At 50.7% G+C, this 27,717-nt stretch overlaps 1 protein-coding gene across 1 annotated transcript in view; it reads right to left on the bottom strand.

The window, feature by feature from the left end:
- Nucleotides 1-7,401: 7,401 nt before the first annotated feature.
- Nucleotides 7,402-27,717, bottom strand: part of RUNX3 (RUNX family transcription factor 3) — a 35,980-nt gene continuing 15,664 nt past the window's right edge. Inside the window, exons 4-5 of the mRNA XM_051638088.1 lie at nt 20,239-20,403; nt 7,402-8,238 (exon numbers count right to left, since the gene is read on the bottom strand). Coding sequence (XP_051494048.1) covers nt 7,715-8,238; nt 20,239-20,403 — 689 coding nt within the window. The 3' untranslated portion in view covers nt 7,402-7,714. The remainder of the gene's footprint in view (nt 8,239-20,238; nt 20,404-27,717) is intronic.

Raw genomic sequence — 27,717 nt, 5'->3', positions numbered from 1 at the left:
TGTGGACAGAGCCAGGATTTGGGTAATCCTGCCCCAAAAAAAAGGCCACTGGTGATTTTTTTTATTTATTTTTTTTGTCTCTTCTGCCTTGCTTTGTGGTGGGAACTGGCCCCCTGGTGCTCCCAACACTCCGTGCCCATCCCTGATGCTCCCAACACTCCGTGCCCATCCCCGATGCTCCCAACACTCCGTGCCCATCCCCGCTGCCCTCCTCAGGGGGATTTGGTTGCCCACACAAGAGACCAGTGGGATTCCCAGCCCCGTGCTCCCGTGCCAGGCGGGAGGCTCAGGGTGAGCTGCCTGCCAAGGGCTCACAGCAGCACCCACTCCCCAGGGCTGGACCCTGCCCTGCCAGAGCCCAGCATCCCCGGGGGCAGCAGCGCATCCCCGCCGGGACCCGTGGGGCTGGTGGGGCTGTCAGGAGGTGGCGGGTGCCGCCGGGCACGCGTCCCCCCGCCACGCCGACGTGCCCTGACACGCGTGTGTGCCCTGCCCACGCAGGCAGGTGCAGGCCCAGGGGCGCTCACCTGGGGGGGGGGGTGCGCCCAAACGGCACCGGGATGCAGCCTGGGCTCCCCTGCCCGCCTCGCCTGGCCTAATTAAAGCCTGTTATCGCCCCATCTAACGCGATCCCCAGGTTAATGAGCCCTCGCCCTCCGTCCTCCCTTGCCCTGGCCCTTTGAAGTCGGGCTGCTTGCCTTGCCCCCCGTCTGACGGCGGCGCGGCAGCCGGGATCCCTGCGCCCTGTCGCTAACATCATTTTTAGCCTCTGTGGGTTGAGCCAAGAATAAAGACTCGGAGGGCATGAGCCTATTTTAATTTCAACTCTTCTGATCTCCCGGCCCAACCTCTGCGCAAGGAAAACACCTTCCCTGCACCTCAGCCTGCTGCCGTCAGGGAATTAGCAGGTTCAGGTGCCGTGGGGACGTGCTTGGTGACATCTCTGTGGGATTGGGGGGATCTGAGGGGGCTGATGGGGACCCAGGGAACTGGGTTTAAATCTGGCAAAAGCATTTAGGTGCTTAAGTCCCACCAGCTTTTTTGCCTGTTTGAGCCCCAAGTGCAAGTTTGATCTCAAGCTTGCTTAGGGAGAGAGTTCCCAGGTGGGTGCCAGGTATCATAGAAGTGCCCCAAACCCACTAAAAATGAACCCAAACTGCTCCAACTGGACCATTCCCCACTCAGCAGATCCCCGGTGCACTCTGGGTGGGGGGGATCAGCCTTTGGAGCTCTGGCTCCCCCAGCAGCTCTGGCCCTGCCTGCCCCCTCTTCCTTGTGATCCAGGGTCCAAAGTCCCAACGTGCCACGGGGACAGCTCTGCCATACAGCCACATCTCAGCTTTATTCCCTCAGGGAATCATGGACTTGTCAGAGTTGGATGGGACCTCTAGACATCATCTAGTCCAACTTCCCACACGGGCTGGGATATTCCAGCCAAGAGCAAGCAGGCACTGAGGAAAACAGGAGTCCTGGCAAAAGCCAAGAGGTGAGGATTTGTTGTTGGAGTCCTGTTCGTGAGAAGACACATCTTGCCTTTTTTTACTTTTTACTTCTGCAATACCTGGAACAATTTGGGGCCGGTTTTAGCCAAACAAGCTGTGGCTCAGGGCTGGATGGTGGTGCTGGGACTGGTGAAGCAGCTCAAGGGAGGAGCTATATCAGACCTGAGGAACGAACCATCCTGGCTGCAGCTGAACAGAACAGCTCTTGTGGCCCCAGAAGGATGTTTTTTTATTGGGTTGTTTTTGTATTGCAGCAAACTTGAGAAATTCGGAGTGGTCAGGATTGGGTTTTGTTGGGGTTTTTTTTTCCGATTTTATAGTTTGGGCACTGAACCAGCCCTCCACCCCCCTGTTTGTCTCCCATCCTTGCCAAGACTCTTGCCAGCCAGCACCAAGGAACCAGCCAGCTGGAGCTCCCTGCCAGCAGGGCCCGGCCTGGCCACATATTTTCCCTTTATGGCACTTGCTTTACCAGCTCCTGCCTTTTCCAAGCGGGTGGGAATGGCAGTGGTCACCTCCCAGGGATGCTGAGCACTGGGGCTGACCTGGTGGGGTGGGAAGGGGGCAGTGAAACTTGGTGAAGGAGGACAGGTTTGGAAAAGCCTGTGAGAAATGAAAGAACTCACTTTTTGTGCCTATCTGAGAACCAAACAGAGGCAACAAAACCCCCACCAACATGTATATATAAAATATAAATATAAATATTTCTCCCCCAAGGCGCGAGGTCCCGCTGAGTAAGTAGATGTGAATGACGTGTAACCTAACACTTTCCCAGACACCCTAATGAATTTTCCATGTTTTCCACCACTTAGTTTCTAAATAGGCAGCATTCAAAAAAAAAAAAGAACAACCCAAAACCAAAACCCAGCCCCAACCAAATCCTTTCCAGCAGGTTGGCCCCGCAGCAGGAATTATACCCCATGGATGGAGATGATGCGAAAGAGGGAGCCCTTGGCTCCATTTCCCTATGGTCCAGGTGATGGGAATCATGAGGGGGTGATGTTTGCAGGTTCATGGGGTCTTTGGAGGGTGTGGGAAGGGCGCTCAGCACCTCACAGGGCCATTTGGCCCTACTGCATTAGAAGAGCTGTGCCTTAATGATACTTATTGCTCATTTGTGCCTGGTTTGTTAAAGGCTTGAGAAGGGACAGGGGGCAAGGTGGGACCCCACGGCTGGATCCTTCCCTCTGTCCTGCCCAGCCCAGAGATTTCCTGCAAGTTAAAAGTTTATTTACTAAGACAGGCAGTTTGGACACAACAGAGTCATTAAAACACAGGCTGGCGCTTAGAGTTTGGTCTGGAAAGAGAATATAATAAGGTGGGTTTTGGTTTTTTTTTTGCTGAGACTTTTTGTTAGCTTTGTTCTCAAAGGAAATATTCTTCATTTTTCCTCAGAGATTTTCTAGCCCAAACTTTGCTCAATTTAATAGATGAATGTTCAAAAAAAAAAAAAAAGCCATTCAAGCGCCAGCGATTTTCCCTCCTCCCCCCTCCTTTCAATTTTCATTTGCAAAATAGAAACCAAACATTTCTGCTCTGGCTGTCCCAACACTGCTGCTTCTGCCCTGTTTTCCAGAGTGCCCCTGGAACAGCAGGAGCCCTTGGATGTTCGGCTCTGTTGTCTGGCAGCCTGGGCTGGCATCTGTGGCTGCTCTCGGCTCTCAAAGGTCCTTTGGGAGAGACTGATGGACCTACATCCTGTGCTGGGGTCCAGCTTTCCCATTTAATTCATTAAATTCAGTGCAAAACCTGTGTAGGAGCAAGATGCAGCCCCAGCAGCCACAGCGTGTTGGGTCCTGTGCTTGGTAGGTGGCCGGTATAAAAATAACACCCATATAAAAATAACACCCATAAAAGTAACACCCATCTGGCCCTCAGGTGTTGGGTACGTTTAACACCTTCAGCTTGCCGAGCTACCTGGGCCTCCCAGCTGTATTTTAGCTGCTGCCTTGTCCTCCCCATGCTGGCTTGGTCCAGTGTCACCCCCAATGGCAGCACCTGACCCACCACAGCCTCAACCCCCCGTTGGCACCAAAACCCCTCGGCAGAGGAGCTGTTCCCCTCGGAAGCCCCTTTCCCATGAGTGACCCAGTGCACATCAGTACAACAAAACCCTTTTTAGTTGTCCTCTTTTCTTCCCCCCTTTCCTTCTCCCTCTCTCTTTTCACTGCAGCTTTAAAGGCAGCTGTGAGTAAAGCTGGGATCAATCGGGAACGCAGAGTTCCTGTCAATAACAGCTGCACCTCGGGGTGTTTCCCCTTCCAGTAGCTGTGAAGAGAAGGCGGGTATGTCCTGGGGTTGACTTGAAACACATTTCCCTTGGCCAAGGCTGCGGAGCTGCGTTCTTGCCCATATTGGCATTTATTGTGGTTTTCTTTGGGCTTTTCCTTTTCTTTTCTTTTTTTTTTAATTTTTAGGTTTTTTCCCCCCTCTTTCCGTGCAAATGCTGCTACAGGAGATGCAGTGAAGGGGAGGCACAGCACTGGCTCCAGCATGTCCACCCCAAGCCTGGCTTGATGGGGATGGAGCTGGCACCATCCCAGCACGCCGGGCCGATGGCTTCTCCAGGCCCATCAATAACCCCAGCGCTGAGTGGCTCCTCAGGAGCCCTCGGCCCACAGTGCCTTGGCCTCAGACGCTGGGGTTTTAATTTTTTTTGAATTTATTTTGTTGTTGTTGTTGTTGCTTTTCAGTTGTCATTTGGGTTCTGGAGGCGAGTGGTGAGTGCGAAGGGGTTTGGCCTCGGACCGCCTGGGAATTTGGGTCCTGTTTGGGATTTGTGCCGCAGCTTTTGTGTCTCGGGGTGGCGATGACAGGCGGCGGGTGGGATGTGGGATGCTTGGCTGGGGACCCTGGGGTCACCTGCCAGGTCTTGCTTGGCACAGTGTGAGTGGGTCAGACCCACCTTCGGGAAGCCTGAAGGGTTTTTTTCAGAGGTCACAGCCCAGGGTTTCCCCCCACCCACCACCTCCTGGCATCCCTGTGAAGGCACCTGCCTCCCGGACACCCTCACAACGCCTGCTCAGACCAAACTCTGGCTGGGAGCAGCCATGAGATTCCCTGGGAGGTTGGACCCAGGTAATGGAATGCTTGGAGAGGTGCCAGCGTTAGAGAAAGAGCAGTGGGACAAACCTTCCTGTGTAGCGGGGCACAGATCTGCTCCAGCAGCGAGAAGTGAGCAGGCGGAAGGCAGCGGGGTGATTTGTAACCGTACGTTTATTATTCCACATGGGAAGTCATTAACATGATTACACGGAGGCCGGATGATAGGATCATGTACATGGGCGAAGAACATCGACACCGAGAACAGAGAAGTAGAACTGACCGCTCTGCTCTGGCTTTGTACCAAGGTGATTCCCACCCTCTCACCAAGGAGCCCAGCTCTGTGCTCCCCGAAGCCTCCTCCAGCCAGAGCTTCCTCCAATGACTTCACCAGGAGCAGACCCTCCTCTTCCTCACCCTCCTTCCCCACCTCCCCCCTCCCCAGTGACAAGTGCTACAGGTTAAAAAGATGGGCTACATATTAAATATAGGGCATTACCTTCAAGTAGGGCTGGTATATTACACAAATAACCACATTATTTGGTATCACTAGCTTCTTTTTTTTTTTTCTTTTAATGTCCATCTTAAGACACCATTAAAAAAAATCCAACAACTTTAGCCTTCTTTATCTACAAAGCTCTTTGCTCTCATCTCCTTAGTTGGTTGTTGTAATTTTACCCTGCACATACAAGTATTAGAAGCATTATTAAGAATCGGATCCTTCAACACATTTAAGAATTATATTATTATTATAACAAATAAGACCAAAAATTAGATTTTTATAGTTAAATATTCTGTGAGCCAGACAAAGGGAGTTTTACTGTACAAGCGATTGTGCATTTTTTGTTTTGTTTTTTTTTTAAAAAAAGCAAATTATAGTGCAAAGCAAAAAACATTGGCCTGTCTCGTGACCATTTGCATACAACAAAGGTGCATATATTTACACCTTCACATGACAATATGTCATAAAAATTAACATCGTTGTCATTCTTTTAGTTATCTTTTTTTTTTTTTTTTAAATTCACTACGAACAGTCTTAAATTAACCTAGTACTCTACGAATGCCTTGTTTTCTTTGTGCTTTCAATCAGTGGAGGATGACAAAAGTAATTGCATCAAAACACAGGCTGCCATGGTCCAGTCTCTACAGCTGGCGAGCACCGGAGCGGGTCTCGCCGTTGCTAAGGCAAGTGAAGGTTGCAGTTTTGCTGGGGTTAGGGCATTTTTTAAAAATTATTTTTTAATGATTATTATTACTATTATTTAAAAGAGTTGTTCTTCTTGTTGCTTATTTAACTCATGAGTGGTCATCGCAGCTTTCCAAGGAAGCCAGGATGTCTTGCTCCAGTCTTGACGTGGTAGTGCAAATACAATGCTCTGGACCTCGACCTGACAAGCTGCCAACTGAGATTTGGTGATGGGCTGAAATGGTGGAAACTTAGAGCTGGGAGAGCAGCTGGGGGGGGGGAGGAGAGGGGTGTTCCATTTTCTTATGCTTATGCCAAAAAAATAAAAAAAAATAAAGGTTTGGTTACTGGTGGGACTGGGATCTGGGACTGTCCCTGTGCCCTGGCTTTAGGGCAGGCTCTGGAGGGCAGTGGGCACTGCAATTACATGCTCCATGGGAACCTGCCCACGCACCCTCAGCCCTGCCAGTGTGAGGAATCCCAAATCAAGCCCAAATTCCCACAGGCTGGTGGTACCTTTAGTGCCCCTTCCTCAGCTTATTCAGCTATAGCAAGTTACCCGTGCTCTGGGTCACTTGGTAGGGGGAAGGAAAGCGGGGTGAGGGGATGGAAAAGGTTAGATAACAGTGCTTGGCAATATTCCCACCACCAAGGGACTGGGTAGAAGTTGCTCCTTTCTCCAAATCTCAGTTAGAGCTTTTCAGTATGAACTGACAAGTCTGAGTCACTTCTTGATTAAAAAAAAGTCATTGTGTGTCAATCCTCTCTGGGCGAAAAAATGGGAAAGAACCATAAGAGGAATATGATGCTTTGTCACCAGCTGCTTGTGGATGAAGGAAGGAGGATGAAAAGAAGACCCAGAGACTGGTGGCAGGGTCATGCCAAAGGCTCCTGAGTCCCTTTTGCAGCTAATGTGCTTGGAAGTGCATCTCATACATCTTGGATTGTCCTGAACGCCGTCTTCGCCTCAGCCACCATCATTGAGATTTGCTGAGAGGAGCAAAGAGTCGAATGGTGAGGTCAGGACAGAAGAGCAAACAAAACAAAACACATCTCATAAAAAAGTACATCTCATCTGTAAACATAGAGGGAAGGGGCAGGGGGGGGGGGTCTGTCAGGCACGGGATCAACCACGTTACTGTTTTAAAAACGACGACAAAAAACTAAAAACAACAACAACAACAAAAGAACAATACAACCTGTGTCGTCAACAACAAAGAATAATTATCACGTCACAGCTCTTGTTCACATGGCTGACACCGGCCGACCCGCCAGGAATGGTGCCCAAATCCCCGTGGTTGTGCTGTAAACCAGACCCTCACGTGCCGCGTCCCGGTGCGCTCTGGTGGTCAGGAGCCCTACGCTGGTGGGGCAGGAAGGAGGGGAGACACCCGGGGGTCTGGCTCTTTTCTTTTTTTTTTTTTCCTTTTCATTTTTTTCAGTTCAGTCTTCCTGCCCTGGCAGGAATGGCTTGGGATGACTCCCTGGTCTTTGGATGACTCCCTGGTCTTTGGAGGACTCCCTGGGTTTTTTCTCTTCTCTGAAACGTTTTGCAGAAGAAGGGTGAGCTTTTCGTAACTTCTGAATGCTTTGTGTGGGGAAGGGGGTGTGAGATGACTGAGAAGTGCTCTGCAGGAAACAAACATCGGATTCCACACGTCCTTTTTTTTTTTTTTTTTCTTTCTTTCTTTTTTTCCCTATGTACAATCCACATACTTAAAGCATACGAAAGGAACCACATCAAGCGACAAATTCAAGCCTCGTGGATGTTCATCTTGAAATGTAACGCAGGTCTTGGTCCATCTTCACTTGATGTTTGCCCATGCTTGCATGCAGAGGATCCTGGTTGGCTTTTGGTTTGGGACACTTTGGTTTACCTTTTCCCTAGGCATCATTTTACTCTGTTCACCACCAAAAGGAGTAACAAAATGGTGGCTGATTAAGTTAAAGACATTGGTGCCCAGCTGAGCCACCTGAGATCCTCCTAGTAGGGTCTCCAGACTGACTCATCCATCCTCCCAGTAGTTGTCATGGTTGTTGGTGAGTTACTGTGGCTCCCATCTGCATCCACCCCGTCGTTTTGATTGCCTAAGTTGGGATTCATTAAGTTGTTCCCTGCTGAGGCACTTGTACAAGACGAGAGCATCCGGGTCGGGGAGCGCTCACCACCTGCCACCATGGAGAACTGGTAGGAGCCCGAAGACGTGCCATAGTACAAATGGTAGGGAGAGGGGTTGGCCTGGAAGGGTCCACTTTGGTTTTGGGTGGAGCCGGGGTAGGGGGGTGGCAGGTAAGTGTGGTGGAAACGCGTGGTGGTGGGCATGCTGGTCATGCTGATGCCCCCGATGCCGGTGGCCGAGGGCGTCGCGGTGTACGGGAAGGCAGCGGACATGGCGCCGGGATAATGCATCCGCGGGTCGGAGAACCTGGTCTCGGTGAGAGCCGGCAGCGTCGGGAAGGAGCGGTCGAACTGCCGGGGGTCCGAGAAGGGGCTCAGATCTGAGGTGCCTGTTGGGGTGGAGGAAGAAAGAGGGTGGTTAGAGCACAATCCTCGAGACTTGTAGAGTTTCTCCTATAGCCTGGGCCAACCCCTGCCCAAGGAATTAAGCCAAAGAGAAAAGCACCTCTTGGATCTGCCACGGAAAAGAGCTGGAGAACTTAAATACAAAAACCCTAAACCCATTTGTTTAAGTTGTTCCCATTTCCTGTCCTAAAATTTGTTGTTTCCTATCCAAGAAGGGACACGACTAAGCTGACTTCTCTAGGGGTCTATTCATTTCTGGCAGATTAAAAAAACACACCCCATAAACACAGAAAAAAATGTTTAGCCATTACATCAGCTGTGTAGTAAATAAATGGATGCAGGCCCCAGACGGCCAGTCCCTGGGATGGTTGGTGGTGTATATACACACACATGGAGATGGGGAGGAAAAGCTGGAGTCCAGACCAGCCTGCTAAGCCTTCTTGTGGGTGGCCTGTTCGTGCTGATACCATCAGGGGATGGAGCTGATAAACACACAGCTGAAAACTCCCAAGCTAGGAGCCACAATATCCCTCTGCTTGATTTCTCTGTGTATTTTTCTTCTTCCAAGAGGATAAAGAGAGTGAGAAATTCAAGCTTTCTTCTGTTGGGGGAAGGGAGATTTGGGTCTGCATGGTGGGGATGTTACCCTCAGATGATTAATGCCTTTTCTTGGGGGAGGGGGATGTGTCTAAACCCTAAGGGGGTCGCAGCCAGCAGGTAAGTGGAAAAGGATCTCTGCCCAGTGCTCCTGGGTCCTGTTCCTCTGTGGAAAGCCCAGGTTAGAGATGGGAATCCACACCAGCAGATACTTTGAGGACCTCAAGGCTTTCCTGTGGCTCTCTCAGCTGTCCCAAGACTGGTGCCATTCCTTTGCAGAGCGCAGCACACCTCTGGCCTTAGTGCAGCTGAGACAGAGAGAAATGAGCTTTGCTCTTCAAGGAGAGACCCAAACCCCCTGTCCTCAAGACCTCACTGTCCCACACCAAGTTCCACATGGGTTATGCAGGAGGACGTGGCCAGAAATGCTGCAACTGATCCTTTCTCACCCTTTTAACAGCCCTCATGAGATGACAATCTCCAGAAGGAGCAGTTCTAGCCCAAAGCACTTGGCTGGTGCACCGAGCTCAAAGCCTTGGCCAGCTGGAGGTGGCTCTTCATCCTTTCTGTTTACTCCCAAGATCCCTATTTTTCCCTTGTGAAAAGCATGGGAATTGCTCCTGCTCTGGTAGTGGAACATCATCTGGCCTCAGTGACTTTTTTTGGTCACATTGGCTGGACTTAAAATCAACTCAGAGCAAGAAAATGTGTGAGATGAGTACGAGAAACGTGCTTATTAGTTTTAGATATGCATATATAGACAGACACACACATTCATATGATTGTGCATTTGCTATGCATGCATAGAGAGGTGTGCTTTATCTATATTTATGATGCTGAAGCATTTTTAATTTCTCAGGGCTGGTGTTCCAGGCCCCGCAGCATTTCCCCAGGGAAAAAAAAAACACTTGAGCGAACCCCTTTCAGCTAAGGGCATGCTCTGGAGGAGCAGATGGGGAGGGCATTTGATCTGAACCCTTTTTCTCATCTCAGGTGAGTCCTTCAGCCATCGGCCGCTGGAAGGAGAAGGCACGAGGAGGTTCCTCCCTCCCCTCCAGGCCTTTTGCGGCCGATCGGCAGCGCCTGCCTTCCCACGCAGGCTCCACGGAGGAGAAAGGCGGGGGAGCACCTGGTTTGTGAACGTGGCTGTGGCTTTGGTGCAAGATAAGAGAGGAGCAGCTCAATCAAAGCTGTCACAAACCGCACCGCTCTGCACACACCCGGGGCTGGATGCAGCCGAGCCCAGCGTGGAAGCGGCTGCCGGGCCGCAGGGCCGTCCCTCTCGCATGCCGTGTGGAGGGGTAGCGTGCTTGGGCTGGCTGGAAGAGCAAAACGCTGCCAAAAAAAAATGCTCACAATTGACCAAACCAACCTGATTTCCCATCTTGGCCTGCCAGTGGGACGCTCTGCCCCATCCCAAAGCCTTGCTACTGCAAAAGCAGCACCAAAGCTGCTGCCAGGCACCACAAGCTGAGGTTTGGAGACCAGCTCTGCAAGAAGCAGCTTGACCACAGGCTGCAGCTTTAGCAATCCAGCAGCCTCACAGGTAGGGCCACAGGACAAAAGTCCTGGCTGAACTTGGACTGGAGAGGAAAAACTGTCTTCTGAATGCCTCGCCCTTACACACACACAGCCCTGTCACAGCGATCAGAGTAGCTGGATTGTTTTGCCATACACTGCAAGAAAGCAGTCTCAAAATCCACCCCCAGCCCCAAGAAAACACAGACTGCTGCTCGCTACCTTCCCATGAGCAGATGACAATCTCCAGCCATCTGACCACACTCCTTCGTTAGCTTTCACATGCCCATAAATAATATTCCATAAAATGCAAACAGAAATAAAACCTAAGTGCTCAGGGCACATTTCCCTTTTCCTCTATAACACACTCAAAGGGTTCTTTTTTTTAAGGCTATGTTTTATTGGCCCAAACTTGCAACGCTTGGCAATGGGTCCTTGCTACTAATTTAGACACAAGTGTGAGAGAGTGTTAATTACTGGCTGTGTGTGTGTGTGACGAGCAAAGCACAGCGATACCACAGAGTCTAGGGACACTGTTGCCTGCAAACCACGGAGCTCTCTGGGTGCCAGACTTCAAAACCCTGGGTCTCTGACAGACAATGCTCCAAAGGGTCGGGTCTCCAAAGTCTGACTGTTTGGGTGCAAATCCCTCATCTGTGCCTGCCCCGGCCAGGGAAATCCACGGTCCCGTGGAATGATGAGCGGGGCATCCAAGCGGCCACAACCAACTCTCTGGGCCTTGAGCTGAAAGTTTCTCCCAGAATAAAGCTCCAGCTTTCCTCAACCAGTCTGAGGCTAAGAAAAAAAAAAAAAACCCTCTCAAACAACCCCAAACCAGAAACCGCTTGGGTATTTTTATCTTTGTGTTATCTGGGGGAGTGCTCAGCCTTCCCAGGCTGCGGCAAGCGGACACCAGGTTGCTCTGCCATCCAACGTCGGTCTCTATCTTCCCGTGGCCCCCCGCAGCCCCCGGGGAGGTGCAGCCCGTCCAACCCCGCCGCGACACGCAGACGGTGGAGCCGCACGGGGCTGAGCCCGGCTCCCCGCAGCCCCGGCAGCGCCGGGGGCAGCGCCCGGGGGGGCAGCGCCGCTCCCGCCGCTCCCGCCTGCACCGGGGGCAACGGCCCGCGGACCGATACGGCCGCTAGAGGGCGCCACGGCCGCGGGAACGGCCGGGCGGGTTCCAGGAGATCCCTCCGCCCCCTGAGCCGCATCACCTCAGGGCTGCCCCTCCATGTAACCTCCCTCACCTCAAGGCTGCCCCTCCATCTCAACTTCTTCACCTCAAGGCTGCCCCTCCATCTCATCTCCACCTCAGGGCTGCCCCTCCATGTAACCTCCCTCACCTCAGGGCTGCCCCTCCATCTCAACTTCTTCACCTCAAGGCTGCCCCTCCATCTCATCTCCACCTCAGGGCTGCCCCTCCATCTCATCTCCACCTCAGGGCTGCCCCTCCTTCTCAACTTCACCTCAAGGCTGCCCCTCCATCTCATCTCCCTCACCTCAGGGCTGCCCCTCCATCTCAACTTCACCTCAGGGCTGCCCCTCCATCTCATCTCCCTCACCTCAGGGCTGCCCCTCCATCTCACAGACCCAAGCCACACAGCCTCATTCCCACTGCCCTGGCCAGGAACTTGGACCCTCCTCTGCATCTGAGAAGATCACCTCTGAAACAGCCCCAGCAAGGTCCAAATAAAACACTGCCATTCGTACCCTCCATAACCACCTCACTCAGCAGCAAAGCAACCCTCCGTCACGCTCAGCCAGCCATCAAACAGCAACCTGGAGCAAGCAACGCGCCAAGCAAATGCCAAGGAAACAGGAGCGGGCGAAGCCAGCGCCTCGGGCCCCACGCTGCCTTCGAAATCACAGCTCACAACGGGCTTTAGAAATCACATTTCACTGTCCCCAGCAGGGGCAGAGCCCAGAGCATCTCACACACACACATCTGCGTGGTAGCTAGTGCTGCCTCTGAGGATTTACTACGGTTTGCCTCGCTTACTCACCGTCCAGCCCCCATTTGCTTCTTTGGACCTTGGCAATCTGAGCTTGAGTATTTCGGTTGTCCAGTTGCCAATCAAAATATTTGAAGGAAATGTTTATTTTCTTCTCGAAATCACACCAGCTGCTGCACTAACTGAATAAGCCCATTTAGCTGTAAGAATTTAACCATTGTAAGAGTGAATTGAGTCCCCCAACTACTCCAAATTCTGACCCAATCTATCAGCGGAAATGTCAATGTTTTGGATGGGAGTTTGGGGAAGTGTGGAATGTGTATTAAATAAAAGCCATGTAAAGGTCAAAGCCCTGATTAGTAATGCCACAGTCTCCTCGTTAGGGCTGCACTGCCCACGGGACCACGGAGGCCGGGACACACCCCGGTAGTTAATTGTGCAGCTGCAATTTGCACCTTGTGAGGACCCCCACATCCCCCCACACGTGGAGCCGGATAGAAAAAGGCTTTCAAAGAAGCTCAGTCCCTTTCCAGTTAAAACAACCGTGCTCAAGTGACACAGCAGCTTTCTTTCTTTTTGCCTCAGAGACAATATGGGTCTTTTGTTGGGCTGATGGCAAGGAGATAAATGGGAAGAGCTGTCTCTGATGAGAGCTAAACCTCAGCTGGTTCGTGGCAGAGCTGGGCAGAGTGGCAAGAGCTGGTTGTGATCAAGAAGGTGGGGAGGCTGGTTCGTGAGGCTGCCAACCACAGAGGTTTCTCTGGGTGTGTTCAGCCTCCTCCTTTGAGAGCTCCTGGGTTTGTGAGCTGCCTTGGATGGACTGAAACTGGTCCCTGTGCCCTTACTGGGTCAAGACTGGTGGATCTGCTCAGAGTTCCCTGGAAGCCCTGGTGGAGCTGAGGCAATGGTCCTATTGGCACTGATGAACATCTAGCCCAGTGAAGCAGTGAGGGCTCCCACTGCCTCCTAAATCTGGAAAACATTGGTTCTGCCTGCAGAGAGGAAAGGACAGCAAAAGCAACATCAAAATCTCTTCAGCGCTGCAGCACTCAAAGAGCTTTGAGGGACAAGCGCACCCAGGGCGTGTGTGCAGAGCACAGCACAGGAGCTCAGTGTACAGCAGCAGGAGAGAATCAGAATGCCTGGGGCCATGTGGTGACCTCAGGAACCTGAGCAATTCCAGAGCACCCAAAATGTCCCTCTCTGGCCCCCATTTTAGAGCTGTAGGCTCTATCTGCAGTGGCTTATCAAATAGAATGAAACCTATATGTACATTACACCACACACACAAATAATAAAGGAATATATAAAAGAATAAAGGAAATATAAAGGGAACTTGGTAGTTTGGCACTCTCCCAGCATTTAGAATATGTAAGTATCTCCAGCCTGGCCATATATCACCATTTTATTTATACGCATGTACATGCTTTGCAAAATTGTCATGAAAAATACAGCATGGGGGGGAAACCCCTCCTTTCCTGTCCTATGCCATGATGACTGACAACAGTGTAAACACTAATGATACTTTATGCTCATGTATACAATATGCATACACGTGTGAGATGGAGCGGGGACAGAAGTCCTCTCCATATAAACCTCTGGCTTCTTTTTCTCTACTAGTTTCTGTGATGCTTGGACCTCCAAGATGTTTTTCAGCTTTTTTTTTTTTTTCCTGACCTCTCTTCCTCTCTGCTTCCTTCCCCTGATCATAAAGGCTCCATCTGGGAGGACAGGGAGGCAGGTGGCCAAAGATGGAGAGAATCTGCTCTGTACAGGAAGGTGCACGAGATGCGTTTGATCTCTGCAGACCCAGCTCATCTCTAGAGAAGGCGCCACTCTCCTCCCCACCCACGCAGGCAGGCAGGCTCTCACGCCTCTGTCACGTATGTTAACAAGTTCATTTGGTTCCCAGTCAGAACCAACTAAAAAAGAAAACGGCCCCTTCCTCTCACCCGACGAAAAAATAGAGCAAAATTTATTTTGGGGCAGGAGGGGAGGTGTTGAAAAAAAATGAGGGTGTGAACAGCATCCGTTGTTACACGCCCATGGAGCGATTGTTCTGCATCTGATACAACCAGCTCACAAACTGCAAGTTCTTCCTCTGCAGAGTTTGAGAAAAAAAAATAATAAAAAGCCAACAAGAAAAGAAAAACCTACAACAAAACCCCAAACCAAAACACAACAACTCACACGCCGCTTATCGCTGCAGCGCCAGGCACCACCTCAAGATTGCAGGGCATGTTTGCTGCTCAGTTTTCTGATTTTCTTCCAGTTCCGTGTGCTGCTGTGCAGATACACGCTCAGTCCCCAAACCGACCCCAGTGAGTGTCACAAAACTCCCCTCTGCTCCCAGGCCCTCTCCCAGCACTTTCAACCAGATCCCAAATACACTGGGTAACAGCCTCCTGGTCTATACAAGCAGGCAGGGAAATTCCCAGGTATGCCCAGGTCAGTTAACCACTGCCCACATTTCAACCTCCTCTGCAAACCCTTCCAGGTCCATTGGGATGCTTCCAACTGTTCGTTGGACCCATCCTGCCCTTCTGGGGAGGACCCTGCTTGTAACATCCATGGATTTACTCAGGACCAGTCCAGCCCCATCTCCTGTGCCAGCACTGTCCTTCATAGCTTACATTAGCTCCTCTCCCTCCCTGATGTTTACCCCCTGGATGTATTTATACAGAGCAATCAGCTCTGCTCCCAACATGTATTTTGCTAGACTAAACAAGCCAGGCTCTCCCTGCTTCCTCTCCTGCAACAGCCTCTCTCTCCCCTTGCCATCCCCAGAACCCTCCTCTACCCGCATCCCCCTGCCCGGCACGCACCGCAGCAGCCTCAGTCCCTGTGCTCCATCCCGCAAAGCTAATGAATAAGCTAACGGTGCTAATTGGAGCGGGTGGGTGGGCTGAACGGGAAACGCTCCCTTGATTGCAGGCACTCCCTCTGGCCTGCCTGCGCTTTGCTCTTTACCTGTACTCAAAGAGTATTAAAAAAAATTAACAAGCCTTGACTACATAAAAGGAAGTTGCTGAATTTACAACCCAGCCTGCAGCTAGACCACCTTGCCTGCCGAGCAGGTTTGGACCAGGCCAAGTCTGCCATGGGAAACCCACTGCAGAGCAGCAGGCTGGTCGGGGAGGCTGGTGGGGCCACAGGAGGTGGAGTTCCAGCCCAACTCTGCTGCTCCTGGGCTGCTCCACCGCTGAGCAGTGCCCTCCTGCAGCAGGACCCTGGGCTGGAGGCTCCCCACGGGTGGGCTGAATCCTGCAGTCAGGATCCCAGCGTGGCGAAAATCCTGCGTCAAAGGCAGGATGGCATCCCTGGAGCAGGAGGCAAATTCAGCCGGGCATGTTGTGAGCTCAGCTGCTATTTTGCTGGTTTGCTATTTAGTGGGAACTGCAGCACTTGGGCAGCCTGAGCTGTGGCCGGGAGACAGAGGTGGCCGCGGGGCAGCGGCCAAAGCAGCGGTGGCGGGTGCTCGGACTCTGGCTCGGGGGATGCTCCCGGCCCAGCACTCTCCTGTGGTTCAGCTTTGACCCTTCCAAGCCAAATTAATTTAGGGAACGTCCACTGCACAGCAGGCAGATGTAATTGAGAGGAGCAGAAAAGCAGTTTAAAGATAGGCACAGAAGCCTGGGGAGCCTGAAAGCAGGCAGGAAACCCATCTCCAGCGTGTTCCTTCCTTTGAGGCTGAAGCTGAATCCCACAATATGTTTTCTTCCCACTAATGCTTGCCTAGCTTCCTTTGGAAACAATTTAGCCTCTGCCCATGGTAGAATGTTTTTATCCATTAAGAAACGGATATTTTAAAGAAACCATAAGTCGATCTGGACAGGGATTAGGAAGAAGCAATTCAGTGTATTTGCTGGGCCCATAATTCAGGACTTAACCTCAGAGCAGCCACGTTGCATTTCGGAAACAATAGGGCACTCACTGCCTATGCCAAGAGGCTTCTTAAAAGTAATGTAATACTTAAAAAATGTATTTTTAAAAACAAAAAGAGAGAGAGATTTTACTTTAAATGGTGACGCATTCTGCTGATTGCTGGCCTGTGTTAAAAATGTTGCACTGGTTTGAAGTAATGGGTTGGAAATCAAGCTGCTTGAGGCTGAGCAATTTCCAGATCAGATCTGAAAGGTCTTCACCAGCAAAGACAATGTCCCCCAAAAATTCAGCAGACACTAAGGCGGGGAGAGGCGGGATGGAGTCTGGAAAAGGATCCAGCGTTTACTGTTCTCCCTGTGAAGTCAAGGGAATTTGGTTTTGCTGGAGCAGTATGAAGAGCATGCAAAGGGATGTTAAGTGCATTAATCAAAACAGCTCTCTCTGTTACTGAGTAGATCAAATTTAAATTCACTTTGCAATTGTCCTCGTGTATGCAAGGCCCTTCCATGTTGCTGGACAATGCACACAATTGCTTTTGAGTGGTTGAAGATGTTTCCACCACAAAGCTAGAACGCAGGAGCCGGCTGCGTGGGCGGTCCCCTCCTCTGCTGCACTGGGAATAAAACGGTTCAGCATGAACTGCTGCTGAAAATGGACAAGGGCAAAGCGTCACACCGAGAACTGGGGGCTGCACAACCATCCCTGCTCTCCCCGGGGAGGACGTGTGTCTGTTACCATCACACTTCCCAGAGCAAGGGAGCCCCGAGAAGCAGCCGAAGGCGGGCAGAAGCGAGTTCCTTTAACATCTTGCTTCACTTTTGAGAGCTACTTGATTTTTTTTTTTTTTTTCCCTAAGCTAGAAGACAAGACCCAAAATGAGGCAAACACGCAAGACTCTGGCTTCGCGTGCACCGTAATAAGGAACCATTTCAAGGCATCCTAATGACAGCTTGGTGTCTCGCTGCGGAGACGGGGGAGCCGGGATTTCAAAACCTCACATTTTCCAGACCTCACTGGAGAAGTATTGGGCCAAATCCTCAAGGAAGGCAAACGTCTCTGCTCTGCTGAAGACAGGGCAGCAGCACTGACTGACACGAGATGACTGACACTGTCCTACCTGCCAGATTCTCATCATGGCTGCACTGGGGTCAACCCAGAATTACCCTATTTTCCCCCCCCCACAAAGCAATGGAAATGGGAATGAAATCTGGTCTGTGGAGGGATGCAAATGTCTGTCCCGTTTGCAGACAGGCATGGGAAGGGATTGCTTCCCTGCCCATTTATGTAGGGTAAAGTAAGACTGAACCCACTGAATTACAATGACACTAGGCAGGGGGAGCAGAATCTGACCCTCTGGGCCACGGTGCTGAGCACACTCTCCTCCCATGTTTCCTGGCATGCCCTTCAGAAACGATTGGTTTTCTCTTACCAGGAGGTTTTTGGTTTGAGACCATTTAACCTCAAGATGATCATTTTACATGGGGGCTATTTATAACCTCCCGGGGCTGCTTTACTGAAAATCTGCTGCAAATGGCTGAGGGCCAGATTCTTCTCCCATTTGCACCAGTGTCCTTGCCGTGATCTCCACTGCGGCCACAGCCTTTGCTCCCAGGGAGGAAAGATTGGACTGAGCCAGAGCAAACACTTCCCCAGAGAACCCCAATCCCTCCCAAAGACAAAATCCTGTCTCCTACGTGCCTGTCTGCTTCAAAGCCCAAACTCCACGTGACGTGTTCAGGGATCTGAGCTGCCTGATTTCCCCCTCAGTGGCCGAGGGTGGTTCTGAGCACCTCAGCTTCCCAGCCTGGTTTTGCCAGAAGTGGATTAGGAAGAAAGAGCTGGTGCCAACTGCTTGGTCAGTAGAACCAGGAGGCCAAGCACCTCCTGTACACGAGCAGAGGGCTGCCGGGCGTGGGTGCTCATGGGGGGAAAAAACTGCCTCTCCTCCCTTGCTGGCCCCCTTTTAATCCCTGCAGAGGATGTAGAGATGCTTAAAACTCATATGAAGGTTGGGAAGCACCCAGGGAAAGGACAGCGGGGCAGGATGAACTCCAGCCTGCCCCCTTCATCCCTCCTAACCCATATCTCATTATGCTTTTTGCTAATCAGCTCCTCGTGTGTGTTACCTAAGAACGTGCCAAGTCGTGAGAATTACAGGCCTGTTAACTCCTGTGTTATTCTTGGCACGGGCCAAGCTCCACTTGCCTGGGTAAAAATTATGATCTTTGTGAATAAGCTGTGTGTGTGTGTGAGAGAGAGAGAGTTGGGGTTTTTTATTATTACGATTGGTTGTAGTCAGCGTTGTGTCAAAAGGACAGGGCTGAGATTAAATTTACTGAGCTGATTCTGCTCCCAGTTACGCTGGTAAGAACCCACAGTAATTTTAAGACAGTTCCTCCAACTTGGGAACAAGGCAGCCAAGAGCAGAGCGTGCACGAACTGCTTTTTGCAGCATTCCTGGTACTTTGGATTCACTCCGCAGGAATGATTTGAGATGGCTAATTTTGTGTGTCTCCACTCCTGCTGTCACTTGACATTTGGGAATTTGGCACAGACGGGAGCTTGTGGCCAGTCTCATTTTTTTTCTTGTTGAATTTGTGTCATCACCTGATTCTTTGCTCCAAACGACGCTCTTTGGGTTTCTGGCACTACAGGGGACTGTGCTAATTTAAAATACGCTTGTTTTTTTTTTTCTTCCTCCAAGAATCTCTTTCTTTATTATGCAGCCAATGAAGCAAGCCTATAAAACTCTTTCTCCCTCTTGCTTTTTAAAACAAAAATCAAATTATAATCCTGCACAAAACACCCAAGTTCTTCTCATAAAGGCTGCTAATATCAATTAAACATTCCAAGCATAGAGATTTGCATTTCAATGAGAAATATATTAACTTTTCACTCTAATTTTGGGTTGGGAGGAGCAGGGCAGCTTTTACAGTTCAGGTAATGTTTTTGAACATGTTTTTTTGTGCCTGAGACACTGTCTTTGCTAATGACACTAAGGTTTTCAAACATCTGTAAATGTCCCTTCTGAAAATGTAACGCAAAAGACTTTTATAACTTCTCCTATGAAACCTTCCAAGAAGGGCCACTTTTCACCCAAACTCAACATGCAGACAGCTTGGAATACTACCCCTTCAATCCCCATGAGTATTTCTGCTGATTTTCAAAGGAAAACACCACCGAGATGAAAAACGCCTGGAAAAGGAGCATGTTTCATGTGTGGGCAGGAGAAGGGTCTCTCTTAACACATCCTGGTGGCATCTCCCTGTGCTGAGAAACGCAGCAAGCTGGGAGCAGCAAAGCAGCTGGAATTGGGGCTGAGATTCAGAATTAGCAGACTGACCTCTCCCGCGTAACTCTGGTAGCAATTCCTACCCTCTTTCCTGGCAAGAAGCTCCGATGCAGGTTCCCAGGGAACACTCGAGGGCTCAGCTATGCTGATGGCAAACACGGGAAGAGCAAAGGCTCCGTGTGCGTGTGCGCACGCGGGCGCCCATGCAGGTGTGCATACGTGTGGGGAATTATGCTGGGGCTGGCTGATGGATCACCAGACTTGGCATAAACACAATGCAACAAGATAAGAAACCATTTGGATTAGCATGTAAAGTACAATACACCCTTTCTAGTTGATGCTTAACCAACTACACGGGTGCCTTCATGTCAAAGAAGCTACTCGATTCAAAGTATGTTGCTCTAATCTCCCTCACATTCCTTCTAAAACTGCTCAGTTTTTCCTAGGACCCCATATCTAATGGTGCACGGAGCAAAAATGCCTGGGTTTATGATTCAGCAGCTGTCTGCTGATTTAATGGGTACAAAGAGGTTTCCAGGGTCAAGAAACCCAAACAATCCCCTCCCCAGCTTGTCCCCCAGGCAGGGCTCCTTACCCAGGGGAGAGCTGGTCTCCAGCTCTAAAACACCACCTGGAGCCAGGCTGGCTCAGCTGGGATGGCTCCTCTCCCTGCCTGGCTCTGTCTGGAGCACAAGGCTTTGGGATGTGATGCCAGGGTGGGGCACCCAGCCAGTTACCTTGTATTGGAGTCTGAGCCTGGGACCCAAAGTGGCTTGGGGTGCTGAGGGATCCACGGGGGTTGGGTGTTGTTGGGGTGACTCTCATGGACTGGCGCAGCCGTTCCAGCTCCCCGTAGCGGTCGGTGAAGGGTTTGGCTTGGTCTTCTAGCTTTTGTCTGTGCCCTGGAACATGATAAGAGAGTCTGATATCTGATCAGTTACCCTTTGGCTAGAGCACCCTGGTTACACACAAAGACAGCCCGGCCTCCATCTCCTGGTTTGCTACTATTCACACGAGGGAAATGTGTGGCAGCCCTGTTGGAGATTGGCTTTCTGGGGGCTTTGCACAGCACACACCCACAGGAAGACCTTGCAGGTCAGGCAGAGGAAGCCTGTTGAAGAGGGGACACAGACCAACTCATGCAGGAGGCCCCAGATCATCTGGCAAGTCAGCATCTGACCGAGGAGCAGGATGTGGGCACCAGGGTCAGGCTGCCCTGAGCTGTGCCCAAGTGACCAGCCTCCCACCGAGCAAGGAAGGAAGACACACATCTCCTGGAAGGGTGCTGCATGGAGGGAACCAGCAAAGAAAACACTGAATTTAAATATTTTCTACAGCATTTCCTCAGTGTACAAGCTCCAGCCCCCTCCCCAGCTCTGCCCACCCAACAGGGCCAGAGCCAAGCAGGGCTGGAGGAGGCTCTGTTCCTCTTTTCCTACCAATAAAATGGGGAGACTATTCACCTTCCTCCCCCAGGCAGGGCAGCAACTAATGAGCACTTGTAAAGCACTCCCAGCTCCTTAGGTAGCAGCTGCTGGAACAGGGCAATAATTATTAAATTTATGCTAATTGCCCCCAGGCAAGAGGCGCATGAAATACACTTGATGCATAACTTTCGCATTTTACTATATTAATCACCACCGAACGGCTTCACTCTCTCTCTGGGCCGGATTCCAGTCTCAGTTACACCCGCACAAAGCTGGAGAGACTCCAGAGAAGCCAGAGCTGCTTCAGTTTTACATCAACTCCAGGTTCAGACCTTGGATTCTCCTTGCTCTTTACCTGCCGCAGCCAGACGGCCGTGCAACACCCCCAGCTCTTTGCACCTGCCATGAAAGGACCTTCCCAAGGTGGCGAACGCCTTATCCCAGCAGAATTGGGAGCAGAGCTTGGGGGCACTGGAGGTGTGCAGGCATGCCAGGGAGGTAGGAGAAGAGCTGGGAAGAAATCCTCCTGCAGTTCTTCTGAGAGCTGAGCCTTATCAGATCCAGCCCTACAGCCCAACATCTACCAAGCTCAGATCTTGGTGGCTTTTAAGAAGCGACGCATTTAAACGGTGAAAAACGCGGCCACCTCTCGCTTGTGCACCCCCTCCCTCCCTCCTCACATCTGCACAACACGAGCTCGGTGTCAATTTATAGCAAAGTCACAGAAAGTCCCCAGATTTCCCCCTCCTTAAATTTGATGTCTGACATCTTCTGGTCTTGCATTTGCTTGGCTCATGAAGCTCAGGCTGCCCTTGCCAGTCTGCCTGCAGAGACACCAGACAACTCGGGCAGGAGGGGAGACCGTCAGCTCCAGAGGGGATCTCGTGCTCCCAGCTGAGCTCCCTGTCACAACATCCCCCCGTGTGTATCCCAACAGCAAATCACCCTCAGCCACAGTTTTTGAGGGGCTTTGACCCTCCCCTGGGAGCTCCACATCCAGCTGAGCCCAACATCCACGCCAAACTCTACAATCCCCAGGCTCCTGGGTGGGTAAAATTCTGACACCAGAGAGCAAAACTCAGTAAGGACGGACTCCCAGCAGAAAGCAAAACCCAGCAGTATTTTGAATACGTGTTTTTCCCACTGTGTGAAGTAAACCAAGGAAACCTCAAATCAACACCATAATCTCTTCTAATCTCTGTGCATCCCTAGACCTTGGGCATCTCTGCCTTATCTTGAAGGCCTTCAGAGCCATGAGCAGCACCTGTCACACAGCACTTGTGCTTTCCCCAAGGGGGAAGCGTGTGCAGTGAGGTGTCCTGTTTTGGTCCACATTTTTTCAGTATACATTTAAGCACAGAAGAAGCAGAATAGGTTGACATTTTCACCTTTAACCAGTTTTCTCAGGCAGATCTTAGCAGAGGAGCCAAAAGGACTTCAAAGACCGAGTTCCACCAAAATTTAATGGAAATTAAATCCTCTGCTGCTATCTCAGCTGAAACCCTATCCTGTGGTAATATCTGGCATGTGACGGGGAAAATCCTGAAAAATAAATCAAGTGATCTCCATGCTGATAATGTTTTTAAAGATTATTCAGCCATACGACTGAACTGAGGGCTTCATGTGGCTGCATCATGCTGTACTGTGGTTGCTCTGGTCCCCGTGCTGTCTGAACACGGAGCAGCCCCGTGGGGGATTTAAAGCCTCAAGTAAATAGCAGTGCTGTTACTTACATCCTCTGAAAGGGGCTGGTTTGTGGGGAGACCCAGCAATTACCAGCAAAAACCCCAAAACCCTAAAACTATCCTGATAAAAAGAAAGTAGAAAACTTGATGCAAATAGAAGTCAAGGCAAACACATGGGCTCATTTAGCCTGAGAGCCCAGAGCAGAGTTGTGGTGGGATCAAGGCCCTTTCCATCTCTCCTAAACCCTCTCCAGTTCTTATCCGACCCCATCTCCATGAGTGGGACCAGACAGAGTTAAAATGTTTGAAACAAGGCAAAGAACGAGTTAAAAACCACCAGCTTGGGCTGCCAACCTTCTTTGGTACAGGCTGTCTCCCCAGGACTTCCTGCCACTTGTCACTTACAGCAAGGGACGTCAGACTTTGTCACGCAAGAGAGAATCACTATTAATGGGTTTCTTTCATCAGAACAACCTGAGCTTTTTAATTTCTGCAGCGGTTGGCTTCATTAAAAGCCCTTCCCCGTGTACCCACAGCTGTCACGGAGAGGAAACCAATGCCATCAAGTGAACAATAGCTCATACCTTAGAGAAGAGGAGGGTGGTTTCTAGCTTAACCCAAGGACTGACTCAAAGGCTCCCGATGCCAGTGGGTGGATTTTCAATCGACTTCAAACAGCTCCAGACCTCATCCCCAGAAATCTGTCAGAGAAGTCTCAATCACTCCGACCCATGAACTTTTGGGGCATGAAACCTGCTGTTGGGTTGGGAAATTGTTGCACTGCATTTCCAGCTGAGCTAGCCCTGGCTTGCAGGTCAATATTTATGGAAACAACAGTCCTTAGTACTATGAAATGGTGGCAGCTGCTGACCTTAGGCACTTCTTGTCAACAGCACAAGGGTTTTAGGGCTGGATCAGGTTTCCAAGTCAGTTAAGTCCAATATTGAATATGACATGATGTAAACATGGAAAGATCACCTACGATCCTGATGTAATAACAAGATCTGTATCAGCACATCAAACAAATGATCCCATTGAACACTTCCCAGCTGGAAGAGCCAATGTGAATTTGACACTTTAGGCCAGTAATAAGAAGCATACTGGAAGTTTTGGGTGTTTCCTTGGAATGCAGACAGCGAAACAGTGTGTGCCGCACTGGAGCTCAGGCCCTCAAAGCTATGATTTAAAGACATGTTTTCTGCATTAAAACATTTCAAAGACCAAACAGACCCTGCTCTTCCTTCTAGGAGCGTGCAACCTGGTGTGGCTTCCGAAGCTGGGACCAGGATGAGGTTTCCAGACAGCTGGGGGGTGGGTGTCCATGACGTTCACCAAGAGCAGCTTATTTCCCCAGATTACTGAGAGGGGCAGAATAGAAAGCTGATCAAAGGTAGAAAGGGGCTCCAAGAACATCATGGCTTGAGTGATGTTAAAATCTCAGAACTGGTAGATTTGATTTGGAAAAACACTCTCTGGGGTGCCTGGGGGTCCCAGTCCCCTGATTCAACTATATTTAGATGTAGATGGGTTTACTTTTGGGAGAGGCAAGGAGCTGCACAGCCTGCTCTGTGCCCTCAGTGGGTTTGGATTTGGGTGGCACGTTTGTCCCCGTCATCCACCGAAGCCCAGTGCTACCAAGGGAAGGGAGAGCAGCTGAGGGGAAGTGGCTTGGCCCTCCCCATGTGCCTTGCTGTGAAGCACTGGCAGCAAGCTGGAGCAAAGGAAACACAGCATTTCAGCACAGGGGGGATGTTCATTAACACACGCATTTGCAGATCATTTCCTTAGCTCTGCTGAGGAGGAGACAAGAACCCGGAGATGGTAGCATGAGCTGCAGCAGCAGCTTGAGCAGAGCCATCAGTGGCCACAGAGGCCTCCACTTGTCCACCTTGAAAGGCTCCAAGCATCCCACTGGCATGCTCCCACCATCCTCCACCTCTGCTCAAATATTAGCAGACAAACTCCACAGCTGAGCTGAGAAGGAGCTCAGCAGGAGCAGGTGGTGCAGCCATGCCACACACAACCCGGTGGCTCTGTCTCCACATGTCGGTGAAAAGGCCCACAAGAAAGCAATCAGCAGTGGATACAACTCCAGCTCAATGAGCAAAACACCTTTCAAATCCCTCTTGTAGCTCTCAAAGTAGGTACTTCAGAGAGACACGCCAGCTCTCTACAGAGAGTTGAATTTTTTCCCAGTCTGAGCCTCGGCTAGACTATCAAGTCCCAGCATGTGCTCCAGAAACAAGCCACATGTGAAACGCCTGTGTTATGGGAACAGCGGCCCTGTCCCTTGCAGCAGATGTTGGGCTGGTTTCATCTTTGCACACCTATAACACAAGATGTGAACATCCCTCAGGTCTTCCCTGGAAACCCACCTCTGGCTCCAGACTCGTCATGGGAAATTCCCAGCCCAGAAGAATTTGGTAGATCCCCACGGCCAGGGAAAGAAGGAGGGGAAGGACAGCGTGGAGAAGGGAATGGAGCTGCCCACAGTGCTGGCAGCTGGAAAGGACTCAAACAGGACATCCCAGAATCGTAGAATCATCAAGGTTGGAAAAGATCTTCAAGTCAACTGTCAGCCCTACACCTCCATGACCCCTAAACCATCTCCCTCAGCACCACGTCTACCAATTTTTTTAACACCTCCAGGGACAGTGCCTCCTCCACCTCCCTGGGCAGCCTGTTCCAAGGCCTCACCACTCTTTCTGTGAATAAATTGTTCCTAATATCCAATCTGAACCTCCCCTGGTGCAACTTGACCCCATTTCCTCTTGCCCTATATCTGGTCACTAGGGAGAAGAACCCAACACCCACCTCACTACAACCTCCTTTCAGGGAGCTGTAGAGAGCAATGAGGTCTCTCTCCCCTCAGCCTCCTCTTCTCCAGGCTGAACAGCCCCAGCTCCCTCAGCCTCTCGTCACAAGACCTTTTCTCCAGGCCCCCAATCAGCCTAGTTGCCCTTCTCTGCACCTTCTCCAGCACCTCACTCCAGCATCTCCACAGAGGAGGATGAAGATCACCAGTAAGCAGCAGCAGCCAACGAGTGCCAGCGCCGCTTCATCCCGCTCCTGGAAGTAAAGCCCAGAAGTTCACAGGAGGAAAAGGTTAGGAGGAACCGTCTCCTGCTGCCGAACGAAATCAAGCACAGATAACTCATTATTCACATGTTTGAAGCTGGCCTGCTTACGCCATTTGGAAGGAGAATCAGTCACGACGGGGCTTTGCTTTGGTTTCCTCTGGCTTTCCTGAGACACTGCTGCTACTGTCTTCCTCCAGCCCGGGGAGAGGGGAGTGTGTCGCAATGCGCCTCGGCTCGCACGGCCTGGCAGGGGATTTACACCAGCTCCAACAACGAGAGGAAAAGAATATTGGAAGGGGGGGTGGGGAGAGGGAATTTGAAAATAAAAGGGAAAATAAAAATAATTTTAAAAAATAAAATAAAAATTGCTGCTAATTTAGAAAGCTTTGTTGGCTGGTGGTGGTCCGAGATGAATTGGCTGCCTCTAAAAGGATGAAAATAAATATCCCTCTTTTTGAAGGAAATAGGCTGGCTCCCAGCCAGCTGGCAGGAAGCACAGAGATATGTTGCATTTACTGTAGGGTTGTTTTTTGTTGTTTTTTTTTTACTGTCTGAAGCTCCAGCAGCAGGAGAGATGTTCGTTCTAGGCAGCCTGGTATTGATTAGCTGGCTTTGCAAGCCCCTTGTCTCTCCTCACTTGAGGTTAGTCCCTTGCCTTCACCCTGCCCACCCTGGGATGGGAGGCTCTGCAAGCAGGGCAGCTTCTGACCAATCCTGTGGTGGCCTTTTATTACACTGGGAGACCCAAAACTAAGCCCTCTGAATGAAAACAAAGCAGGGCATTAATTCAGATATTTAAAAAGAAATCCAGGGTAGCATTTCCAAAAGCTCCTGGGATGAGAGAGCCGTGACCCATGTTCAAATCAAAAGTAACATCACACCCAAATTTCCATGCAACTTTGGCACAAATCCATGGAGGACACAGGCTTCCCATTCCCAGGGTTTCAGTGGGGATACTGGGTCTTTCTGGATTTGCAGAACTATTTGAAGCACTTCACAGCACAGGTAAAGCTGGGGGCAATCTCAGCAGCAGCCAGGGTAAAATTCACCACCTTGAAGGATTTAGCCCGCTCGTGCCTTGCTGAAAATCCCCACGAGTGCTTTCCTGCATCTTTCCATCCTTAAAGACCTCTGGAAATCTGGCTCTGAAAGTGCAGAGTGAATTAGGTGGCTTTTAAAACTTCTGATTTGCAGATCTGAAAGTTTCACAAACCATCAGACTGGCGCGCATCTGCGGGAAATACAGCAGCTCTCCTCAGAGGGTGCAAAATCCACCAGCCTCCCTGGCTTCTCTGCAGTTGCTCCCATTTCCAGAAAAGCAAAATTCATTTATGGGTCGTGATCCAGTTCTCAGGGAATTAGGCAAAACCCCTGATTCAAAGATTTCCAGGCTGGGTGCTTGGAAGGACAGATCTCAAGCACATCCAGCTGGTATTGCCTCAGTCACGTCTCAGATCAGATTTTCAGCTGCATGGATGAGCTGTCACTCCATGGATCAGTGGAGGGATGCCAATTTGCAGTGAGTTAATGCCTGCTATCTAGCAACTGGAAATGGGACCTGCCTGGTACCAGTATAGCTGGTTTTTCCCCCTTAATAACCTGTTCCATTAGGGCAAGCACATCAAATTCCTTTGGGTGACACTGGCTGAGGACACTCTGCCCGGGATGGGGAGGACCATCTGCTGGGTTCAGACCTGCACAATGTGCTGAGGTAGAGCTGATGGATTTGAGCTGTACCTGGTGCTGTGGGGACAGAGCAGTGTTTTGCCAGCTGGACTGGGGCTCCCAGTAACACAGCACAACCCAGCACAGACCCAAACTTTCCCAAGGTTTGAGGGTGCTGAGCACTGGGTTTCCCCTTTGCCCTAGGACAGAGCTGGAGCTGAGCCCTGACATTTGAATGTTAATACTCCCTCGATCCCAGGACTGAGCTCCAAGCTCCATCTCCAGAGACAGGCTGGTATGTCAGATAATTACAGCTCCCACTGAGCTGTGCCAGCACACACAGCACGATGCCATAAGCA

Source organism: Apus apus, chromosome 21, assembly GCF_020740795.1.
Source record: "Apus apus isolate bApuApu2 chromosome 21, bApuApu2.pri.cur, whole genome shotgun sequence".
Classification (NCBI taxonomy): Eukaryota; Metazoa; Chordata; class Aves; order Apodiformes; family Apodidae; genus Apus; species Apus apus.
This window is presented reverse-complemented; position numbering and strand designations above follow the sequence as displayed.